The 25,458-nt window shown below is 40.8% G+C and overlaps 1 protein-coding gene and 1 long non-coding RNA gene across 2 annotated transcripts in view; one reads left to right on the forward strand and one right to left on the reverse strand.

The window, feature by feature from the left end:
- The window catches only part of LOC5504640 (protein scribble homolog), a 41,221-nt gene extending 15,788 nt beyond the window's left edge, over positions 1–25,433 (forward strand). The window contains exons 20-37 of the mRNA XM_048734077.1: positions 1,434–1,519; positions 2,088–2,177; positions 2,291–2,371; positions 2,817–3,089; positions 3,908–4,000; positions 4,150–4,245; positions 4,323–4,403; positions 4,596–4,766; positions 5,696–5,767; positions 6,249–6,359; positions 10,434–10,493; positions 14,368–14,484; positions 14,891–15,007; positions 15,370–15,432; positions 16,029–16,277; positions 19,532–19,588; positions 21,869–21,925; positions 23,270–25,433. Of these exons, the coding sequence (XP_048590034.1) occupies positions 1,434–1,519; positions 2,088–2,177; positions 2,291–2,371; positions 2,817–3,089; positions 3,908–4,000; positions 4,150–4,245; positions 4,323–4,403; positions 4,596–4,766; positions 5,696–5,767; positions 6,249–6,359; positions 10,434–10,493; positions 14,368–14,484; positions 14,891–15,007; positions 15,370–15,432; positions 16,029–16,277; positions 19,532–19,588; positions 21,869–21,925; positions 23,270–23,662 (2,267 nt within the window). The 3' untranslated portion in view covers positions 23,663–25,433. The remainder of the gene's footprint in view (positions 1–1,433; positions 1,520–2,087; positions 2,178–2,290; positions 2,372–2,816; positions 3,090–3,907; positions 4,001–4,149; positions 4,246–4,322; positions 4,404–4,595; positions 4,767–5,695; positions 5,768–6,248; positions 6,360–10,433; positions 10,494–14,367; positions 14,485–14,890; positions 15,008–15,369; positions 15,433–16,028; positions 16,278–19,531; positions 19,589–21,868; positions 21,926–23,269) is intronic.
- Positions 7,946–12,881, reverse strand: LOC125573557. The gene is made up of 2 exons (XR_007314107.1): positions 11,644–12,881; positions 7,946–11,158 (listed from the first exon to the last, which is right to left on the reverse strand). It is a non-coding gene; the product is annotated as an uncharacterized LOC125573557 (long non-coding RNA).
- Positions 25,434–25,458: the final 25 nt, after the last annotated feature.

Genomic DNA, 25,458 nt, shown 5'->3' on the forward strand with positions numbered 1-25,458 from the left:
CACATTCAGTGAAATATTTTTCCGTTATAATTTTGTAATTATAATATATTTTTATATTTTGTTATTCTGTAAGCACAATAATAAACTAGATTTTCCGCATTTATCACTTCTCTTAGTATTAAAATCTGACGGATTTTCCAGTCCACCCAATTCTCCGACACTTCGCTCTTATATTCCTACAAATCTCCTATCAAACCATTCACTCGTTTCGTTATGATAATAAGCTGTGTTCATGAATTATTTATCAATGTTGGTTAAGGTACAAGTAGTTAGTTTTGCGGCTCGCTCGTTGAAAAATATCGCTTAACGAACTGCAAGGAATTTCCAACATGACAGTGGTCGGCGTTATCGGCAAATATGGACCTTTTACACTCTATTGGACAGGTTGGAGTTCCCATTTTTTCGCTATAAATCCCTACTTACATATTGTCCTATAGTTTTTCATCATAATCGACATCTCAGATCTAACCTGACATTACCGGTTTTAAATTGCCTTGCTTTGGATAATTATTTCAGCGTCGTTCTACAACCTGCTATGTTAAAGGAACATTTCTTCCTATTCTTGATACATAATTCCAATTGAGCCAAATAAGCTTTTTTTTTCTGCACACAACAGACTAAATGCAACTCTGTTTTTACCTCTATGGTTTGATATATGTTCAGGACAGTAAACATGTGTTTGTTCTTTGCACTACAGCATATTTCATTTTTCTATTCTTTTTACATGTCCGGAAATTTTTAGTAAGCATTTACTGGCAACAGTGTGCATCCGAGAGCTATTAAATGAGTCGTACAATTTGTATTTTTCTGTTGTTAGTTTGAAGTTTGGACTTCCTCCCATTCTCATGCAAATAACAAAACAATTAGCAGGTTTCACAGACTTTGTAAAGCGTCACACTTAAAACTTTTAAATTGATTTCATCAGGTAAAACTCCATTCACCAACAGAAAAAGAATATCTATTTCTCGTCAATTTTCCATTTCCCGTCAATACTTTTTATAGGGCTTTGCTTATGACTGATGTTTTACATTCAATTTCAAGTTCGAGATCTACATTTATATTACCTATGTACGAATAAACAATTTAAAATTTGCTAAATACTTAGTTTCATATCGGAAAAGCAATATATTAGTTTTGCATTCTCCCACAATTTAAAAATGTGTTCCTTATTCGCCTCTAGGAAATATTTCTATTCAACTTCTTGGAAGCTATTGATTGTTAATGTAATCTTAATCTCGACAATACCAAACTAGAACTAGTTAATAGGCAAAAAGCGATGGAAAAAGTGAGAAAAGGTTTTTATATGGAACAATTCACCTAAATATCGCAAAACGTCCGTCTTATCACAACCTTGATTATTATGTATTTTGCATGACTGCAAAACCAATCATAAACTAAAATGACGCGTGGTTCTTATTCGCATGCGTGTTCAGAGGGCCCAAAGCTGCAGAAGCAAGTCGAGACGAGTAAGCCTGGGGAAGAGCAAGAGATGGTCACTGTTACTAAGGTTGTTGAGGAGGTAGGTTCAGCGGATTTTGAGCCTGCGTTCTTAGGTCTGCGGAACGTCAGTCACGCCATTCAAGGTCTAGGTTAGATTCTTTTGCTATCTTGGAGAAAATAGGAGACGCGGAGACGCAGATGATGAGTGAAACGTAAAGACTGAATAAAGGCGAATCCCTGGCAATGTGTTTGGGTCGGTGGCCGGGGTCCTGGGATTGGCCGCAAGGCAAGAGGGGCTGAGGAGAACCCATCCAGTGAGACTTACTTGTGACGTCACAACTTACGAACCACAGGGAGCCCGTTCAGAACATAGGTCAATGCAGGGGGGACACGGGGGTGACCTTGGGTTTAGTGAACAAGAAAGAAGAACGATTTCACGTGCTACACTATCTATTTGATATATGTATATATATACATTGACAATTGAACTGACTGCGGGACCTCGATATAACGATATGGTAAGGGACTGCCAAACTGCATCGTTATACCGAGAATATTCTTAAATCGGGTATCGCTATATCGGGGTTCCACTGTGCCTGAAAGCGTTTCCCCTGGAGATCACGTGACTCGTTCTTTGTCTCTCTCAGATCGAGTACACGATACATCGCGACACCAAAGGACTTGGTATCAATATCGCAGGCGGCAAGGGCTCAACACCTTATAAGGAGAACGATGAAGTAAGCGTTTTCCTTATGCTTGTTGCCTTATAACTCATCGATGTATTTGATATTGCATTGGGTATATTTTCCGTCATGTCGTTGTTTATCTAGTGTAATTGCTGTTTCCACAGGGTATTTTTATTTCGCGGATTTCGGAGAATGGTCCTGCTGGTCGGGATGGAATCCTACACGTCGGCGATAAGATCCTCAAGGTGAGACATCACGTTACGCGTGATAGCCATCACGATACGCGTGACAAACATCACGATATGCGTGACAAACATCACGTTAAACTTGACAAACATCACGTTTCGCGTGACAAACTTCACGGTATGCGTCACAAGCATCACGCTATGCGTGACAAACATCACGCTATGCGTGACAAGCATCACGCTATGCGTGAGAAACGTAATCCTAAATGCGACACTACAACTATCAGGTGATTTCCGTCACATGCTTGGCTACCAGTGACATGACGTCACTTTTGTGGTTCTCTCGCGTAACAAAAGCGAACCGGGATGTGTTTTGTGCATCTGTATGTTGACGCGACCTCCATTGCGTGACTACCATGCCCATGCCTGTAATAAGCCAACGCGCTACGCTATTCTCTCTCCGCGGGCAAGACTAGTATTGCGTGACAACTCTCTTTCCCCATAGGTCAACGGTGTCGATATCAGTAACGCAACGCACCACCAGGCTGTCGATGTCCTGAAGTCCACTGGGAAAGACATCACCCTGTACGTCGTGCGAGAAAAGGAAGAGATCGAGAAAAGAACCGTCCCTAAAACCGCAAAGGACGTACTTCCGCCCGAAGAAACCAAAACGGAAGTTACGACAAAAGAAATTGTGTCGCCGGTAAAAGAAGTTAATGAGCTCCACAGGGAGCCCGAGACAGAGCCGACGCTAATGAACGACTCACATAGTAATGAGGTTGGTGATTGTTAGCGGGAATTAAATTAAATTTTGCATTTTGCCTTAACCCAGCGTCAAACTCTAGCATTAAACTATCTTCTCGAGGGCCGTGTTTTCTTTTTCGTGCTCCATGCTAAAGTAACTAGTAGCAACAGTAACTAAGGGGTAGATCAATGCATCCGGGACATGACAGAGTGCATAGCAACAGTAACTAAGGGGTAGATCAATGCATCCGGGACATGACAGAGTGCATAGCAACAGTAACTAAGGGGTAGATCAATGCATCCGGGACATGACAGAGTGCATAGCAACAGTAACTAAGGGGTAGATCAATGCATCCGGGACATGACAGAGTGCATAGCAACAGTAACTAAGGGGTAGATCAATGCATCCGGGACATGACAGAGTGCATAGCAACAGTAACTAAGGGGTAGATCAATGCATCCGGGACATGACAGAGTGCATAGCAACAGTAACTAAGGGGTAGATCAATGCATCCGGGACATGACAGAGTGCATAGCAACAGTAACTAAGGGGTAGATCAATGCATCCGGGACATGACAGAGTGCATAGCAACAGTAACTAAGGTGTAGATCAATGCATCCGGGACATGACAGAGTGCATAGCAACAGTAACTAAGGGGTAGATCAATGCATCCGGGACATGACAGAGTGCATAGCAATAGTAACTAAGGGGTAGATCAATGCATCCGGGACATTACAGAGTGCATAGCAACAGTAACTAAGGGGTAGATCAATGCATCCGGGACATGACAGAGCACATAGCGTATCTGTGGTATGTCCTGATAACCGCGCATGATGACTCGTTACTTTCAGGTGGTGGAGGAATCCGTGAAGGAGGAGCCGAAGAAGACTGGCGTGCGATTCGCACCGGAACCGGAAATGGAAGACATAGAAACGAGGCCAGAGGTGAGGGCATAATGTTTTGGTTGTAACATGATGAGCTAATGAACGACAGTCGTCCTGGTCGTCCGTCTGTCCGCCCGGTCTAACCATTGTGTGCTGCCGTTTTAATGACGCTGTCATACTAAGTCATCGCTGTGTTCCTTTGTTTGTAGAAAGAGACCATCACCCTCAAGCGGGGCGGCGATAAGGGGCTGGGGTTTAGTATAGCTGGTGGCAAGGGGTCCACGCCGTACAAAGATGGCGACCCGGTAAGTCTCACACAAAATATAGAACAACCGGAAAAGCCCTGCCTAACACCGCCGATCTCTTTATGTTTGCATTTCAGGGTATTTTTATTTCCAAAATCGCTAAGGACGGGACCGCGGAGAGAGATGGCCGTCTTAAAGTTGGAGATAAAGTCCTTTCGGTGGGTCTTCTAGTGCAGATTTTTTTTGAGAATCACTTTCTCTTCGGAGAGCAACTCTCGCGAGATTCTTTTACTTCCTGGTTACTCGATCATTCGTTCTTTTTGTGTTACTCTCGCGTGCACTGACATCTATGCATTGCCACATTCTTTTACTTCCTGGTTACTCGATCATTCGTTCTTTTTGTGATGCAGATCAACTCTCGCGACATGAAGAACGCTAAGCACGACGATGCGGTGAACATGCTAACGAGCGGGCCATCTTTCGTCACGCTTATCGTCTACCGAGACCGGGTCATCAACAAGAAGATGACCCCCCTGAGTAAGATCCAGGACAAGGACAAAAAGCTTCTTATCAAGAACGAGGTAAGGGGGGGTCACTGGGCTGACGTAGATCTCGACCAAAATACACTAAAATTTAGCGCTCAATTCTAAACCAGTCTATCAAAAACGGCAAGGATAATCTTACACATTGTTTCTGCCTTAGTGATTCCGTTTTTTCCGGATACCATTCCAAATGCATAAGTTGATTATTTTGTGCTCTTGCACGCAAGTGGATTTGGAAGGGTACATGAAGATAACGTTGGTCCTACGCCTTAGGGGCCGATTACATTGCGAATTTCAGCCCGGGCCGAGTTTTTAGCACGTTTAGGGAGGCTTAAAGTCCAGCCCGGTATCCCCCCCACAAATACTTGGCAATTGTAAAATTGTTCTCTCGATTACATAATCGAGTTTTCAGCCCGGGATCAATTTCATCTCGGGTGGAGTTTTCCAGAGTTTTCCTTAAATATCTCCGCCCGGGCTGGAAAGCAATACAATCCGAGTCCCGCCCGGGCTGGAAAACAATACAATCGGAGTCCCGCCCGGGCTGGAAAAACTGGAAAACAATACAATCCGAGTACATCCCGGGCTGGAAAACAATACAATCCGAGTCCATCCCGGGCTGGAAAACAATACAATCAGAGTCCAGCCCGGGCTGGAAAACAATACAATCCGAGTCCATCCCGGGCTGGAAAACAATACAATCCGAGTCCAGCCCGGGCTGGAAAACAATACAGTCCGAGTCCAGCCCGGGCAGAAATTAATCATGTGATCGGCCCCTCAAATACTAACTTCTCTCACAACCTCAAGATTCCCGCGCTTTGCCCCCAGAATCTTTTGTACCAGTTAGTAAAACAGCAGTAGTCGATTGATGTTTGTAGTAAAGGTCCCTTGCGATCTGTATTGCAGACTAAAACTAGGTCTTTTGAGAATGAAATTCGAAATGTAAATTTATGCGACTCGGTTGTTTGCAGGAGCCAATCACGAATCACATCGGGAATGGAGACAAGAACCACGAGGACGACGGGCCTTTACTGGATGTTGAGGTGAGATCAATATGAAAATTCTCCACACGATATTAGTACCAGCATATTTGCCAAGGATGGAGAATTTAGATAATGATCACACCCAGCAGAGTGAAGGTGGGAGTTGAATGGTCCGAGGGGGAATGGTCCGAGGGGAAATGGTCCGAGGGGAAATGGTCCGAAGGGGAATGGTCCGAGGGGAAATGTATGTGAGGGGGTCATTTTTTATTCTGATCTACAGTGCAGACTTTCTCTCTTGAAAGGCGTGTTACCTTATCATTAACCTAACCATATTAGTTGAGAAATTTTCTTTATAATTAGCAACAAATCAAAACAATAATGCATACGTGATTTAATCATATCTGCGTAGAACTCTGGCTAAAACGGGCACACGCGAATCTCATGCGTTGTTTTTCGTGTATGGAAATTATTTCAATGAAGGGCAACAATCCGCTAGGCTTTAGTATCGTAGTTACACGCGTTGTTTTTCGTGCATTTCTAGGAAATCATTTTAAAGAAGGGCAACAATCCGCTGGGCTTTAGTATCGTGGGCGGGTCGGATCACGCGAGTCACCCGTTCGGCATGGACGAGCCAGGGATCTTTATCTCCAAGGTGAGCTGAACAACTCGACATGAGAATGAGTGATTATAAATAGAAAATCATTACCCCCTCCCCGTTGTTGTACACTTTAGCGTCTTACCGCGACTTTTCACTAGTAAAAATTTGCCTTTAGATATGAAACGTCTACACGAAAAAGCAAACGTAATCTGCCTATTTGACCTGCCATAGAAAAGGGGAAAAAATCAATGTTTTTTTTGAATTGATAGCCAGATAGTAATAGCACATTGATGTTATATTAGGAACTAATAATATGCGCATATTTTGTATAGTTGCCTATATTTCCCTTGGGGAAAGTCGTTATCTTTAAACGTCACGTATGCAAACTGTAAAAGTCTTGTGATCACTTCTTCTATACAGAAATATTTGACATTGCAATAGTTTTGGGCCAACTCCGACACATTTCTGGTGTCGGTTTCGAGACCGGTGTCAACTTGCTCCGTCCAGTGCCAGACTGATCGTCTTGTCCTGTCACTTCAAAATGTTGATAATTTGTACAAAATTTGCTTTTGAGTGAGCAATGTTAAAAATAGATCATGCCAATATCTCGTGATCGGAACTCTTCATCCTAGATCATTTTGCTCCTTGTGTAGATTAAGATTACTGTGGTTTTTAATATCTGTGAACTCTCTATACCTAGATCATTTTGCTCCTTGTGTAGATTAAGATAACTGAGGTTTTAAATATTCTGCGAACTCTTTTAAAAAAAATTCCCAACTACTGAACCGCTTTCTGGCTTCCGTCATTCAAAGTAACGGAGTTACATTCGGTGTTTTCTATTAGCCAGCGCCTTGCACTTTTTATTAAATACCATATTTTTGTACCTCGGTTGAAAAACTCGCAACTAAACAAGTGGAGTAAGTTTGTTGTTAGAATAATACAATAAACAGCATCCACCATCACCACCACCACCATCATCATCACCATTACCACCATCATCATCACCACCATCATCATCACCATCACCACCACCATCATCACCATCACCACCATCACCATCACCACCACCATCATCACTACACCATCACCATCACCATCATCACCACCATCATCATCACCACCATCACCACCACCATCAGCATCACCATCACCACCATCATCATCACCACCATCATCACCACCACCATCACCATCATCACCACCATCATCATCACCACCATCACCACCACCATCATCATCATCACCACCATCACCACCAACATCAGCATCAGCATCACCATTATCATTACCGTCACCACCACCATCATCACCATCACCATTATCATTTGTATAATGATAATAAACGTCATTATCTCTATCATCATTACCATCACAATCATTAAAATTATTTAGTTATCAGTAATCATCATAATCATCGACATTATTCCCTTTGCAATCATCAGCACAAATGACACGAATTTGATCCATTGTTGTCCACTCTGTCACTCTTGTTTCCATCATCGCTTTAATGTTTGCTGTCACTATCATAATTACCATCATCACCTTAATCAATCACTGGAGTGCACAATTCACCTTGCCCATTCAGAAGTATGTCATCGTTAGACAACTTAGTATTAGTTATATTAAAATTAAACTTTGAAGGTTTTTGGATAGGTTTTTATTTTATTTTGCATTATTTTCCGTGCTGAGAAGCAGCTTAGAATCGCAATAAAACATTTCTGAATACCAGTAATTCCAAACTAAATCCTGACTTTGTCATCCTGGCCAGTGGACCATGTCAGCTCCGGATCATTTGTGTCCTTCACAATAGCCAACACTTTTACACAAAGGACGGAAATTAAGCCTAAGTTCTTATCACACTGACTTGTCCTACTCTAGCCAGTTACAGTCAAACATGCGCCTTATTTCACGAGAATAATTCAAACCGTTAATCCATACTTGTCAGGCCGTTGTCACGTCGGGTATTGGGTTAGCATTCACATGCAAATCACTCAGTGCTCCGTTAGGCAAACCTTGAATGGCGAGCCGACTGAGGCTTTCAAACCAACATGTTTTTCTGCGTGGTTCAAGACAAAAATGAGAACCTGTGTAAGGTTAAAGTGGCTACTGATGTTTGTCGAAGTGAGGTAATGCATCTGTATTAGTAAATTTAGTTTGCTTTTAGGCGCCAGACAAGATTAACAATGGTAGTTTCGGGCGCGCGACTTTCAGGAAGTGCTTGTTGTTTGTGTGATGTGTTTCGTGAATTACTCGTAAAATACAAAACCAAACAAAACCTTTTCTAGCCCAAACCACGTCTCAATGCTTATACATTGCTTTCAGCTGTTGAAAGTGTTTTGATATCTGCTTTGATGATTAGATAGACCCTCCAGCAACCTCAATCAATGCATTCTTAGAAAAAACAAATTTAACAACAAATTTAAATGCAGATACAACTCTCCCCAAAAACCTGTTTGTAAGTACTCTAGCACAAGTTTCAAGCTTTTAAGATTTCAATTTAATTCAATGCTGTCTTGAATGTTGATGTGGAAGTTATCTCTACTCATCAAGTCGTAAACAACACACAGGACGCGTCACGTACGCCTGGACCTCGTCCTCAGTCGCGTTTTAAGAAGTCTTTCATTTATCTTCAAGAACAGCTTATCGACTCGTGCATCGTGAAACCTACGAAAAGTCCATTATCTTTTTTTCATCAAAGATTATTCGTCTAATTTCATCTTGTGTGTTATATCCCTTGACCGAAGTTGCCTCCTATCTCTTACGTTTTTATTTCCAAAAAAATATGATGGTACGTTAGAATGTGCAGATAAATACTTTTGACATTTCTTTGTGAACTTATGGTTTCCTATATTTCCAGGTAAAAGTATATAATCATTTCGTGCGCGGCTCGAACTTTGTTTTGGAAATGTGTTGGCCAAGCCACCGATATCCAACTGAGTCTAAAAAATAATTAAGTATACCAAATAGTGAAAATATCAGGATAAAGGGATAGCAAACAATGAGCAGTCATTGTTTCGACCATAACAGAAAAGGAATACTTTTTTTCTTTTATATCTTCTTTTTTATTTTCTTGTTTAACTTTCCAGATACCTTTTCTGACTTGGAGTAAGCTCTTGTTATAGAAGTGATCCCCGCTACTGCTTTTCTTTAAGAAGGGGAACCTTTGTGTAACGAAATGTCTTGTATGCTAAATTATTGTTTCTTTTGTCAGCTTCGCGTAAAAGATGCTACACGTGTGCTTTGTCGCTGTGTGGGATCGCGTTGTTTTCTTTCTTTGTTGTTAACTAACTGGTTGGGGCAATTTGATCATTTCCAACAATAGCAAGAAAAACAAGCAAAACAAGTACATTCATGTGTTCATCGGTCGGTTTGCCACGGAGGTGTTTAAACATCAAACTCCTTAGGCCTTGTGAAAACATGGCATAAAGATCCGTTCCCTTTGAGTTTGCTACAGGGATCTATAGATACCTAACTCCTTGGGCCTTGTAAAAACATGACACAAAGATCCGTTCCCTTTAATTTTGCTAGGAGGATCTTTAGATATCTAACTCTTTATGCCTTGTGAAAACATGACACAAAGATCCCTTCCCTTTGAGTTTGCTACTAGTTATAATTGAACGCGTTTATAGTTTTTAGATTCAAAGTTCTCACTTCAAAAATTCCGTTTAGAGTGTGTTTTTCTGGTATATCTGCAGTTAACATTTATCCGGGAAAGCGTTTATTACCCGCTTAATTAAAGTTAACGCTAATTGCCTCATCACCCTGAAGTTAAACAGCAACCCAAAAAAATGGAAAATTCAGAAGGACTTAAGTAGTGTATTTATTTGCAGTATTTTTTCACCTGACTAGTCATGGAACACGTGCGAGCTATAGACTAAAGGCTACGTAACACTTGGCGATTTTGTACCCTCGTACGAGAGAAGTTCAATCACCAGATCTGTGAGCCGCGGCGGCGGATTCGCCCGATACTAGCGATCAATTTCCCCGGATCGCTGGCGGCTGAATTCTCTCATACAAGCGTACAAAATCACTTGTTGTTAGACTTAAAGTACCCCTCCCACTAAAGCTACTTTTGTCATCCACATAGTCTGTCCAGTCATTCACCAAATGATTTTCTTTCATTTCCAGATCGTACCGACCGGTGTTGCCGCAACAACCAACCTGAAGATTGGGGACAGGGTGTTGATGGTGAGTTGTCTACTGCGACCACGCCCCACCCTTACCACCCCCCAAACTGCACCAATCACCGTTAAAATTTGCATTTTTTTTTTAATAAGTTCAAAGGCACTGTATGAAATAATCAAAATGGGCATCCTGGTTTTAACGTGGAATCATACTGCAAAGTACTTGTTTGTCGTGGTCATCTTTCATCAAGTAGATGTATCTGGATACGAAATTATACTTTATGACGTTTAGATAGAATCTATTCTTCCAGTCAATCAAAATTAAATCTTATAAAAGACATTTTTGAAGTGAGTACAACGTTTGGAAGTTACTTGAAATTAGGCACTTTGGCACAATGGAGCAATTCGCATTTTCTTATTATTAGAGCCGTATAAAAACGCTCATACAAGCTAGTGCTAGTCCTCTGCTTAGCGACGTTCACTAAAGGACATGTTATCGTTGCATGCAACCTGCGAATAACTGTGCCGCCAAGACGTGCCTATGACGTCAATGTTACAATAGCGCAATGGGGGGTGCAGGATTACCAGAAAAAAGTTAATAATAACAAGCAGACCAATGCACGCATACTCACGAAATATATATATCTTGCGCAAACTCACCCATGAAATTTTCGACGCCACCAGAAACCCGCACCCCATCCAATTTCTAGTGGTCCGTCCTTTTTTTTACTACGGTTATAATAGGATTAGGTATTTTTATTTGTTTGACTTTCTTTGTTTCTTTGTTTTACTTTCTGTAAAATATGGAGTTCCTTCAGGAGGTATTTCTTTATTTTCATTTCTATTTCGTTATTATTTACAGTTAAAAGTCCAATTGTTTGGCTGATAGTTGTTGTTGTTTGTTTGCTTGATGTTCCCTCAAAAATATTGCTAACGAAAATATTGCTAACGAAACTGTGATTATGTAACTCACCCTGTCTTCCTGTGTTTTCCGGTTCCCCTGTCTTCCTGTGTTTTCCGGTCTCCCTGTCTTACCGGGTCTCCTTGTGTTACCCGGTCTCCCTGTATTTTCCGGTCTCCCTGTGTTACCCCGTCATCTTTGTTATTCAGTCACCCTGTTGTCCTTAGAATAGCTACTGTTGTTTTGATTGATTAAGACTCTATTGTCAGTTTAACTGAACAAGGCATCACTCTGTTTTTATAGTTTTACTTACCCGTCTGTTGCCGTGGGTTTATCTATAAAGTGGTGAGGGTTTTCGGCGGAATCAAACTCGAAAGTTTTTCCGTAGCTAATAAAAAGCACACACATGAACGATGACGCCCATAATTACCAAGTTGTGATATACTCGACGTATACTTTCACATTTCATACCGTCATTCAAGGGCTCAACTTGTCCGACTTGTTTTACGAATGCTCACATTCAAAAGCGAACTATATCCATATGACTGCCTATGTTCATATTTACCCCGCTAACGCTCAACGCCGAGCCGACCTCGAATCTATTGAATATCCAAAGGACATGTGATAATACGGCTATTGCAGTAACACAATCAAGGTGGTCTCACGCAGGAATTCAAAACACGCTTCACCGTCACACACCCTTAGTTAGGATGCTTCTACTCTGAGATCATAATGCGATAAATGAGGGACTTGCCCCTTTTATAATGAGTATGCTTTGCATAAGATATTAGAACAACAACCCGAGTTACCGCCTACGAACTCGTGGGCAAATAAATCTATGCGGGGGTAAAGTTTTTTAATGTATTTTTGAATGTTAGCCTATCGGAGCAAAAATCTTGAGACGTTTGGAGATAAATCGAGTCAGGGTTTGGTAAAAAGAACCTAGACTCATTGGATGAGTTATATGTTGTACGCCTCTCTGAGAAAGTCGTTTCGCTGAAGTATCAAGCGTCTTTCATCAGAGCAAAAGAATTTAGCACTTGTTTTGTTGTCAGACGTCTTGGCCATCCTAACTTCTAGTCATTCTAGTCGAGTCAGCAAAAAAGCCATTGAGATCTTTTGGTATTTGAACGATTGAATTTGACTAGTCATTGTTGGTACTTAGTTTTTGGGGCTTTATCTCGTGGTTATATCTGAATAAGGCCAAACTAAACCAAAAGCAGAGCCCTTATCGCATCGTTAGACCATTCAGTGCATTAATGACTGTATTGCCGATGCGTGCCACCTTATCGCATCGTTAGACCATTCAGTGCATTAATGACTGTATTGCCGAGGCGTGCCCTGGTTCACTCTGATTGCATCCACTTAGCGGCACTCGACGAGTGTCGGCAAATTGAGCACAATAGTGCAAGTCTCCGATATTGCGGCCTTCGGCATCATACAAAGAGTCATTCCAAGACTTGCTTACTGTTCGCGAGAATTACAACTCCTTGTCTTAGCCATACTAGGGCGACCCATTTTTAGACCTGTTCAATCTCACTGATTCCCTATTCCTTTATTTTTTATTTGTTTGGGTTCACAACTGTTATCAAATGTACTTTGGAAGTCTACAGCGCATTACGTCATTCCCCAGGGGACACCCCTAGGGACGATTTGAAAATGCCTCACCTATGCGCCGCACTCACCCAAGTACTTTCATTATTGCTCAAAGCCGCCGCGAAAAGCGCCGGCCCCAATTAGAGCTATTCTTAGTCGATTTATTGGTGAGTAACTGTTGATTGATTGTCGTCAAAGCAAACCCGGAATGAATAGGTAAAAGCTGTGTAATCCGTCTTAAGTCCAGAGAAGGCATTGGTCGCTGAGGGGTGCACACACACGGTATATCGGGTCACTGTAAATATCGCTATCGGGTCACTGTAAATATCGCCGTTGATGATGACATTGGGAGTAAACACTGTGCGAAGTTGGCCGGGGACTGAAATCCTAAGGCGGAGGGTATGTGTGATTCGTGATGTAACTGTAAGGTATAATTATCAGCAACTTTTCTAAAGTTACTCTGGTCATTAGCGCTTTCAAATCTTCATAATATCTTACATAAATATAAACATACCCAGAAGCTGTGAAAAACATAGCTCAGACACCAGTTTTGCGTGATGATTGTCAAATTTTCACAATTTGTTTTAGAGAACCAAGTTATAATCGTTTGGAATTGTGAGAGAATACAAATTGTGCGCGTTTATTATGGCTTGAAGCAAAACGCTGCTTTTTTTCTGTCTGATTTGTGTGTGTTCGCGAAACCTGGTAATTTGGATAATTTCTTTTACAATGATTCAATGAGTTCAACGTTCATCATAACAGCAAAACAACAAAACAAGTTATATATACTTTATTTAGACGATTCTTTTATGTTATCCGTTTGAATTTTCCACATCTCTCTCTAAGTCTCGATGCCGGTAGAAAATCCTTTTCAAATCTTCTACAAATAAATTTTCCTTGATTTTATTTACTCTGACCTATAATTGTCGTGTGTGATTATGAGGGCCATCCGGTGATGTCCAAATAGTTCCATTAGCGGTATTCCAGGGCTTATCGAAGAGGCCGCAATATTTTTTTCCCATCGGCTCATTCAAGCCAGTCCCCCAGACACTCTCAACTCAATATCATAAATTAAGTATCAGACATCGTGGATGGCTATTGCTATTGCGAATAGACCGTTGTATTTTCACTGTAAATCTAGATCTATTTTAAGGCTGGTTTCCATTTAATCGTACACGATCGCAGGGTGATTTTTTTTATATAATCGTAAACGATCGCAGGGAGAGTTACCATATAATCGTACACGATGGCAGGGTGATTTTTCATATAATTGTACACGATCGCCTGTGATCGAGTACGATTATATGGAAACCTTTCCAAGGACTCGCTATTCCTGTCACGTGACGCTGTATAAACCAATACCGTCCCCCTTTTCTTACTCACGTGACAGGGCTAGTCAATGAGCTCTTTCGTGATTAACGTTGCCATTTGATTGGTTCAGGTTAACGGCAAAGACATGCGCAATGCGACGCACCAAGATGCCGTTGCGGCTCTCATCGCTAACGTCTCGCTCATCAAGCTTCTCGTGCGACACGACCCGCCTCCGAAAGGACTAAATGTAAGTATCGACTGCTAACGAGTCAATATCGACTCAAAGTTAGAGTAAATGTCAAAATCGGTAAAGAACGATTTAAAATCGACTAGGTAGTCGATTTTCCGTGAGTTTTATTCTGAACAATAACAATTATAAATAATATTTAAGTCACATGAAAACAATATTTCGTCCGTGCGCAAATTTAAAGACCCACGAAATATGGAAATTTTTTTATCGTGAAAAATGAACCCACAAAAATTTGTACAAACGATGTATTGCTAAGCTAGCCTAGCCCGGGGTCAGGGTCCTGCGGATAGGTAGCCTGGGAACCATTTCAGTACTGGCCAATGAAAACGAGAAGATGATTTAGCTGGAAACGTCGGCAACAGTAAAAGCATTCTTCACTTATTATATACTGCATTTTTTGTAGGATGTGAATTTCCACAAGAGTCCAGGGGAGAAGTTGGGAATTAGTATAAGGGGCGGGGCCAAGGGTCACCCTGGCAACCCACTTGACAAGACGGACGAAGGAATTTTCATATCTAAGGTACGGTTTGGCCAAGATACCGGACACCGGTCAGTTTCTTGTTCAAATGACTTGCATTTATGAATTGATTGAGCTACAGAGTCTTCGTATCTGCATCTATCACCCATTTATCACCTAGCTTTACTCGTGAAGAGCTTGAAAAATCTCCATTGGGGAAGGAGGCCATGCAAAATATTAATATACACTTTCAAAGTAAATCTAAGCAGATAATGTAGAAATCGGGGTAAAAAAAAATCAAAATCCCAAATTTTCTTCTCGGGGGAAGTATTGGTTTATTGCATCCCCGAGTTCGACCCCAGGGCCCTTTGCTTCAAACCTCAGCTCATTCATGACCAGTCCTAATGTGGGCATTTGACATATAGGTTAGCGAGGGAGCCGCTGCACACAAGGATGGAAGGCTCATGGTTGGACAGAGAATATTAGAGGTAAGGCCTATTAGGTGAAATGCACTAAGAAATCACGTGACATTTTTCCTCGTAGCCTGAAAATGCGACAGTAGACCGTGCAGAAGATAGTAAGATAGTTCTCTGCCTATATCGGTGTCGCACATTTGACAGAAGTTTTTGTAAACGCGTGATTTAATATTTGATATTATATAACCACGGGGCAAAATCTCCGTTGTTTTACACTTTATTTGGAACACTCCCACAGGGTGATGGTAATAGGGGACTTGGGCTAAGAGATCACGTTACCTTTTGGATGGCGAATTAAAAAAAATGTTTAATAGAAAATAAACCACTTCTGGAAAAAAAATTCTGGCCTTATTCGTAAGCGCTGAATAAGTTGCGTTTGTTGTTGCTATTTTGCCACCAAAAGCCTGAGCGCGCGAGTTTGCCACCCAAAAAGTCACGCAAAAGTCCCCTATTGCTTGGTATTTGGGCTCCAAGAAATTATTTGGAGCCACACAATATAATAATCATTACATCTGTGGAGTTTTCGTAGCTGTTAGGCGAGCTGTAGACTTTCGGCCACGAAACAAAGCGCTTTGATAAACGAGCATGTTTCTGTTGTTGTTTTTCAGGTGAATGGTGTCAGTCTGCTCGGCGCTACTCACCTAGAGGCTGTACGCGCACTAAGATCCATGGGAGACCGCGTGACCTTATTAGTATGCGATGGGTACGATCCTAGCATCGTGCCCGAGGCCCACCCTGGAAACGTCCCTGTCATGTCCATCGGGTCAGGCCGATCGGTCAGCGAGGAGTCAATCGATAGAGATCCGCCGGCCCACGAGCGAGCTCACGAAGATATTCGGAAGGAGATCCGGCGGCAGGTGAGTGAGAAGAAAGGTTACTGAGGGGAGGGGGGTGTCTATCTGCTGGTACTTAATATCTCAACAATGCTTTCTTTTTCTCTCTCGATGCTTTTCTCTCAAATCTTGGTCTCAGTCAACGGAAGAAGGGATATCAAATCTCCCCAACAACCTTTAAGAACAGGCTATACTATCCCTAGGGTGGGTGGTTGGGGGAACAATGGTACAGTTTTTTCATTAAGTAAAACACGCCCCCATCTCATCAGCACTTGCATGTGAATGTAATTCTTGTCATCTTTTACACTTACTTGAAGCTAGGTAACACTCCAATATACTGTTAGATTAGAATAAAATATCGCGCTGACTTTTTTTTACATTTTCTGCTATCATTTCAAAGTATCATTTGCTGTCATTTAAAATTATTTAATAAACGCAACAACTATGAAACATAATCACCCCATTTCAACATTTCCGACCTCTTCCTCTATTTAGCTAAAACGGTTTTCATTGAGCCTCGACAATTTCAATAGGTTTAAACCTGACCGTAGATTTTCATCAGTTCGCTGTTATTACATCAGGCGTCTTCGTTATTCGAAGTTCAAGACTCATGTTACTTAGTGTGTCTTCCTACGAGCTCAAATTATGGTAAGAGCTAAATATAAATACTACAAGCTTAGTGTGTAAACTGTTGGAGCTATGCCAATGCGAAAAACTTGACCTAGGGCATGCCATGGAATGAAGACATTCCTTCAAGAAATATTCGGTTGAGTGCTGTATAAATCTCGCTCGCTTTCGCCCGGATCTTGAGTCGTACGATTCTATACAGTTCAGACGTACTATTTCTTTTTTTATTCCTTTTTTTATTTAGAAGACTTTATCAAGGTGGTGGGTGTTAACAAATAAAGCTTTCTTTTTTTTTCAAATCCCGCAAATATTAAAAAGGACTTGTTTTTTATTGTGTACATTTGAAAGTATAACGTTTTATGTGCAGTAGAAATACAAAATAATCATGTACGAATGATCTGTTACTTTTTTTTTACAATATTAAACCGAAAATATCGGAGTCATTTGCTTGATTTAGCCCATGAAAATGGATACTTAGTGTGTAGTTATTGTGTGACTAAGTGGATATGTGACTAAGTTATTGTGTGACTAAGTGAATGTGTGACTAAGTGGATGTGTGACTAAGTGGTTGTGTGACTTAGGCATTGCATGACTATGGTATTGAGTGGGAGTGTAAAATGGTGTGTCCATAACGTGACATAGACAGCAGCAAACAGGCGACGTCACGCCCTGCGTGGGAGCATGACCACTCAGCGTGACACCGGTGTGCGTGACCGCCTGCTTTGAACCAGCAAGGGAGATGTGGGGAAAATCAACGCCCCTGCTCAATCTAGCAATTAGCGATTAAATATATACTTTTGTGTTGCCTTACAAATATAAGTGGTTTATCCCAGAGATCCCAATTCTAGCTCGATTTCCCATTGCCAGATTTATACAATTATTTATAAAATCATTTTCCTTTTTCTAGTATCTAGGAGATGAAAAATAGTACATAGGATGTAGCAGAATCGTTGAGCTGATATATTAGTTTTATTGACAAGATAACTATGTCCAATTGATAAAGGTCCCTATTCTTAACTATTGGTCCATAACATTTCCTACCGGTCCAGCCGGGTCTGTTATTGTTGGTCATATTCACGAAACTCACGGACGTGTACATTTACGCGGTAATTGCGCGCAATTAAAAACAGTCCCTATTCTCAACTATCGGTCCATAACTTTCCATACCGGTCCACCCGGATCCATTTTTGAGTGTTATATTCACGAATGTGTGCGCTGATGCGGTAGTTACGCAGTTTAGGGTGACGGGGTCAACACTCCGACTAGCTTCGCCCTCGTCTGCACCAAGCGTGACTTTTCTCTTTACAACACTGCAATAACTAGAGCGCTCGTGAGACCATGGGTGATATTGATAGCATCATGACTGTGTTGCGGCAGTGGTACCATGACATGAGAAAGGTACGGAATCAACAAACTTACCTTTGCTTCCCGGCTTTGTCTGAAATCCGCAACTAAGTCGATTTCCGTTTTCGTACACCGGACGGAATCACGCCATCAAGTTTGGCGCTAACTACTCGTGATTGTTAGTGCCAAGTCTGTTGCGAGTTCTTCTAGACGCTTAGCTTAGCCAGAGTCAGCAAGTTGTAGTTTAGTATTGGTTCCATGCGGGCATATTTTAGGAATTGTTGAATTGCGTCTGCCGGTTTGATTAATTCGTGGCTTGATTAACGTCCTTTTAGATATCTTTTTTGCTTGTTGTATATCGTATTCGTCAAGACTAGAGTATGTTTGCCATTATTATTCTGATATTGTGTCGACTAGAACGTCAATAAGAGTCACACCATTTCAATCTGAGTAAAGTTATAAACAAACTGATATCATAACCCCAAAATAAGTCAATTACTTATAAATAAAAATGCAAAATAAAGCGTTCGAATTTGTGAAATTTGATTACCTAATAACTACATGATGAAAGGTGTTTTACCTCCCTTGCTGTTAGAATAACTATCCTGTTGACTATGCAATTAATTCGAATATAGAAGTCGTTTAATTGAATTAACTAAACAAAAAAAGATAAATAGTTGCATATTTATCGTTCATTAAAGGAATACCAATCGATGTGTTTATTGGCGTCTCGCTAGGCAATGTTCGACTCTTTTGACCTCGTATTCAGAACATCAAGTATTATATTTGAAAAGTCATTAAATATCTCATTGTGTCGTTCGTTGACAAGGAGAAAGTTGATAAGCGAGTAGCAGTATTACATACAAATAGCCCTAAAAGTAAACTGATATTCAACAAATTATTTGAACCTTTCAGTGTGTTTTGAGACAAAAAAAATCATAATATAAGAACTACGGTTGTTTACCTCCCCTCTGGTTCCCCGAAGCATCCATCGTAACCCTATCTGTTTTTTTTTTCGCCAAGCTGCAAAAATCTGCCCAAACGAGCCGCCCTGTTTTGCTGAATGCAGAAAAACGTCGTACGATATTCCATTAAAGTTCATTACTGTATGGATCTGGCTTCACCCATAAGCATCTTCAAGATCTCAACTGCAATTTGTCATTTGGTATTCTCCGTAGTTTCTATAGCGGTTTTTTGATTCGGTCTATACAGGAAATTGAACTTAAAGGTTTTTTTTTTCTAACCTAAATCGAAAAAAGACGTTCGTTTATCTCTACACAAAGCTGAGCCGTGTATTTTTTTCATAGGAGGAAGAAGCCAGGAAAGAGGCTGAGAAATTCGAGCAAGAAGACCTCGAGAGAAAGGCAAGTATCCTGCGCCCCTTACGCATCTCCCATTTCCGCTTTGCCGAGACGTCACGTGCTCGAGGCGGATTGACCCTTCCCTACCCCCCGCAGTGAGAAAATGTACACATCACGAACACGTCTGATGTCAGATATTTATAAGCACACGGTGGACCGATGAACGGTCAGAATAATTTTCGAGCGTTAGACATGGTTGTTCTTACTATGACGCCACCCTGTGTTGGCCAGATGTACACCGTGTGTCTTGTGGGAAGGAAATACAAGGAACTCAAGGCACCCCACGTATGTTATTCGCAGCATCCATCGGTCTAGCGATACTTCTTAACCTTAACCAAGCGTTTTGTTTACGACTCTGAAATCATTATTCCGAGTTTGACTTTTTAGCAACGCAAGACCCGAATCTGAATTCACTTTAGTATTTTGTGTGTTTTCCTTGCCTAAAACTAAACGAAGGTAAATCCAGTTTTGCTTTCGTTACCGACCTAATTGCTTTAAAGTCATTCCTATTTTCACCTTTGGGGTTCCCCTAAAAGCCATATTTTGACTTTTATGCGAGTTATTGAATCGATATACTCTGTAGATCATAGAATTGATAGTTATCTTTTTTCTTCCTTTTTCATATTTATGCTGTTTTTCTTCCCCTTGGCTGTCAAGTTCGATGATATATCTATTAATTGAATGGCCTTTTCATCTCTGAAGGGTCTTAGGAAGTCTTTAGCGCAAAGTTGTTGTTTTTCTCGACGTTTTATTTATTCTAGTTCGAGTAATACCTTAATCCTTTCATAGCTTTCCCAGATTCCAATGTTTACATTAGAAAATTTATTTTGAACTTTTGCTTTCTTTTAAGCTCGTTAATTCTTCCTATATATCTTCTTCCCAGAGATATTATCTCTTTATCGTTCAGTCATCAGGTTTTCAATTGCTTATACAAGGGGTGTTTTACTTTTTTGTTTTCTTGATGTTACGTTTACGTCCCGGACACTAATACGAGCTTGTTATTGTCAATAAATATATCTTGATCATGGTATTATCAAAATGGGCCTCAAACTAGACCTAAATTGGATTCCTTTTATCACTAAATATCATCTAATTTTAAGCTTTATTGTACTGACAAAGATGCAAACTTATTTTAAAAACAAAAACGCTAAAATATTAAGGTCACCTTAAACAATTTGTATCAAAATGATCAGTCGTATTCCCCTGTAAGATGATTCTTTTATTTATTTTTTAGAAGTTATTTATCCGTTGCATTGCATTGCATTTTTTCTTTATTGTTATTATGTTGTGCTTTATTGATGCACATTTTCAAAGATATCTGTCTGCAAGGCGTAGTTGTTGGCTTGTTTCTAAAAGATGCAAACTGTCGCTTTCCAAAGAATCCTCTAGACACGGACTTGCGAGCCGAATACAAATGTGTTTGCTCTTTGTCTTGTTTTCAACCATTTGCTGCTTGAACGAGTTTTTGAATTTCATGCTAATGTGAATCGTAATTCGTTACTACCAACTCAAAAATTTTGCGTTTGTTTTAAGTATTCCATCTTATATTTATTTACTTTTTTTCATGATTTTGCAAGTTTATTTTTGCGGTGTTTTACGTAATGGAATATTTTGCATTTTTGTCACTAGGCGCAAAGCAATCTGACATAGCATGCATAGCCTAACTTATTATACTGTGAACTATTTATACACTTAATAAAAGATGCCGTGCAAGCAAAACTTGCAAAGAAAACCTGGAAAACTTTTTGATCTGGAAATTCATGCATTTTGAACGAGTAAGTCGTATGCCCTACGCTGAGGATTAAAATGCTTTTATTAATCTTAGTTAGAGTGCTTGCACAAAAAGGCGTGAAACACTAAATAATATTTAGTAATATTTTGTAGGATTAAGTACTATTTAGTGAATTTTAAAATTAGTTGGAGCGTAAGGCGGTGTAGATTTCAAGCTCTCAGTGAACGAATGTATAATGAATTATTGAAATCTACACCGCCTTCACGCTTCAAAACTATTTTTATTAAATAGTACTAAATTCTACAAAATAGTACTAAATATTATTTAGTGTTTCACGCTTTTATTGCAAGCACTCTACCCCGCATAATTTTTAAGAGAAAATACCTTAAATGGGCCAGTCCTCGTAACCGAGTAGTTTTATAAACAATTCTAAGGAAACGAAATGGCTTCGTGATATGATATCTGGTCCCTGACTGTATATGATATATTGATTGAAAGGAATCGAAGCGTAATGCTGGTCTAATATTTCGTTCGTTGTTTATTTATTTTAGGAGGCTTTGAGGCTTCGACTCGAAGAAGCGAAACAACTCGAAGACGATACCACTCAGGTGAGTCGAGTTGTATGTCAGTTGTCATGGTTACCCTAAATACCTCGGACACTAACCAGTAATGTTGCCGTGGAGACACATGTGCAGACTATTGCGTAACGACATCACGTTGCAGCGGTTATCCGCTTGAGCGAGTCCTACACATTAATAACCACAAAACCTTAAGTTCTGAGAGTGTTTTTTTAAATAATTCTTTGTTACCTTAAGTAAAGTGTCAAGAAAAGGAGACGAATTTTTCCCTGTTTTATTTTTCCCGCTCCTCGTGCGTGCACGCCCTAGGGTCCCCTAGAACACCAAGAGCATGTTGTGTGCGAATTTTTCATCAAAAACCTATTAGACTACAAAATCCCCCCTTGGGGGAGGTGAAGGAGTGGTAAAATGCACACCCCGCGGATATTTAATTTCTACCGATTTCAAAACCTTCCGGTATTTGGTTGAGTGGTGGCTAGCTTGCTTGGGGCCTGTATGGACCAGCACGCTGAGCTTTTTTCGCGTTTTCCTGCAGAAAGGAGAGATTCCGGAAATCTCGCAATGTAAACTGATCATGCTTGCAGCTGCTTGCTTTTTGTTGCAAAGGTGCTTTAGGAAACTAGAAAAATTAGTCTGGAAAGTTTTCTCTTCGCAAGTTCTCAGTCTTAACAAGGAGGCCATAACTCTTTTGTTTGGAATGGCTGTGTTTACGTTAATTCCAAAATTCCTAGACTAAAACGCTTACTGCAGAGATGGAACAAAAACCAGGTCCCGGAACCACTGACAAATGCGTCATTTTCATAGGCCTGTCTTGTCAGAGCACGTGTTCGCTAATATTGAATCTGTTCCCTCGCTTGTGATTGGCTGTATTGTAAAAGCACGTGCTCGAATGCTTGTGATTGGCTGTCTTATCAAAGCCGTGCTCGCTCGTGTCGAGGCTCGCCCTTCCATACCAACACGTCAAACTAAGCCATTGCTTTGCGTTAAGCTAGTTGCACATATGGTCTCATTTTCATTTACCCACCATGTCGCACTATCTACTCTTGCGGGTAATTATAACACAATTTTCTTATCATATTTGCAAAATTCAGTCGATCATGTTGTCACACCAGGACGATCCTAGTTTTTTTTTCTCTTTTAAACTGTGTTATCCTTGATAACTGTGTTATCCTTGAAAATAACTGGGTATTGAAATGGCGCACGAAACATCATTTTACTGTTTTTGTTTTGAGTGGTTTGGCGTTTTTTTAGATATGACGGTCGTCCAACCGGGATTTTTTTAAAGATCGTTGGTTATTTGGATCATTGTATTTTGTATTGGATATCTGTCGACTAACTGATTGATGTTGATGGTAATTGTATCTATTGTTTCAGAAGCCCGACCGGGGCACAACAAGCTCTCCCGACCAGCAGGCGCGGGATGGCTCACAAGAAGCCGACTCGAGACCACAGCGACAGAAATCAGGCGACCAAACCGACTCTTCTAACAAACCCCAGCGGACACTGTCCGCTTCCGAAAAACGCGCTATTGACGCGGAAAAGCGCGCACAGTGGCGACAACAGCGCATGCGCGAGTTAGAGGAGGACGCTCTCAAGGCACAAATCGTCATCGCTCAAGTCAAAGCAATGTCCGCATCGTCGTTAGAGTCACTTCCGCTCGCATCGCCAGACGCCAACCGGAAGTCGCCGAGCTCGTCAGATAACGAGGCTCAACAGGACAGTGGACTCAGAAGAACGTCCAACGGTTCCACAAACAAATCCACGTGATGTTCATCCCACGAATATATTTCAATGATGACGATTCCCAAAAGACACTGCGCGCCGCTCTGATAGGCGTTACCATGATGCAGTGCGATTTGAACCCGCCTCATATCCGCTGGTCACGAAAATTGCGGGTTTTTAATTTATCTTAGATTTCAGTAAAATTATTTCCGTATTTTAAGTTTAGATTTTACTTTCTACTGCGAAAACGTTTGATGGACATTATAAGAGTAACATTATTTACGTTTTTATCATTTTAGTCTATTGCCGTAATTTCGGTGTATGCTGTAAGAATGGCCTGTATTTTTAGATTTTATTTCGCCGTACGTCTAAGAAGGAAAAAATCTTGTTTTTAACAGTGCACGTCAACATGAATGATGACCGGTGTTTTTAATTTTATTTTTCACATAGCAGACTATTGACCATTTCAAAAAGAATCCATAGGCCAAAAATATTGTAGTTTTTCGGAATCATAGGGTTTTCTCTAAACTATACCCGTTGTTTGTCTTGACAAATCACCACTGTTTTATCTGAACTATTAGTAAAAATGTATTTATTGTTATATTTTACTTCAATGTTTTTATCTGGTTTGTTTTTGAAACGGTCAGCATCCAGAAAGGCGCCAACAACCTGCTATTTTAAAGATATAGATAAATTTAGTAGGGAGAGATTGAAAAAAAATATATCCTTATACTTATGTAAACATTGCCAAATACCTGAATAATTCTCTCAATTTTCAAGTAAAACTTTAATTTAGTGGATCTGACAAATCTAATATCTTCTGGTAGTTTCCGGACGATTCTCGAGTTAACACAGACATCTCGAGAGAAAATGGCTTTTAACGACCGATTCGAACTACGAAATAAGCAAGAGTAAATGTGTACCGGGCGTAAAACAGAAACCTACATAGTTAGCCTAACGCTTTTAGTCTCTTACTTGCTTGCATAAATAGGGAATCTGAAACTTCTGATGCATGAAAAAAGACCAGCTTGGAGTGCGCACAAGCGAGTCCGAAACTAAAAGCGGCTGTGAAGGAGGCGAGACAGTATATGACATGAATGCGTCGTACCCAGATCACGTGCCCATGTCGTACTTTGCCATGATCACGTGATGATGTGCTGTCCCCTGATCACGTGCCCATGTCGTACTTTGCCATAAACACGTGGTCATGTGCTGTCCCCTGATCACGTGCCCATGTCGTACTTTGCCATGATCACGTGGTCATGTGCTGTCCCCTGATCACGTGCCCATGTCGTACTTTGCCGTGATCACGTGGTCATGTGCTGTCCCCTGATCACGTGCCCATGTCGTACTTTGCCACGAACACGTGGTCATGTGCTGTCCCCTGATCACGTGCCCATGTCGTACTTTGCCGTGATCACGTGGTCATGTGCTGTCCCCTGATCACGTGCCCATGTCGTACTTTGCCACGAACACGTGGTCATGTGCTGTCCCCTGATCACGTGCCTATGTCGTACTTTGCCGTGATCACGTGGTCATGTGCTGTTCCCTGATCACGTGTCTCCTTGTAAATCCTAGTCTATTAAGGCACCAATTACCACACGGATCCCTGATATTATTCGTTATATCATATTGTACAGAATAGCGCGCTCCAATTAAGACTGCGGTGCATTTTCCTGGTCGTGTTTGACGAGGTGGAGGGTGGTCCGGTTGGCTATTCCATCAAAGGATAATATCAGTCTAAAATACTTTCACTGTAATAAATATGGATATGTTGACTGTTTTATACACATAGAAATAAACCAATGACCGTAAATCACTGAGTTGTAAGTAAATCGCTA

The sequence above is a fragment of the Nematostella vectensis genome, chromosome 11 (assembly GCF_932526225.1).
Source record: "Nematostella vectensis chromosome 11, jaNemVect1.1, whole genome shotgun sequence".
Lineage (NCBI taxonomy): Eukaryota > Metazoa > Cnidaria > Anthozoa > Actiniaria > Edwardsiidae > Nematostella > Nematostella vectensis.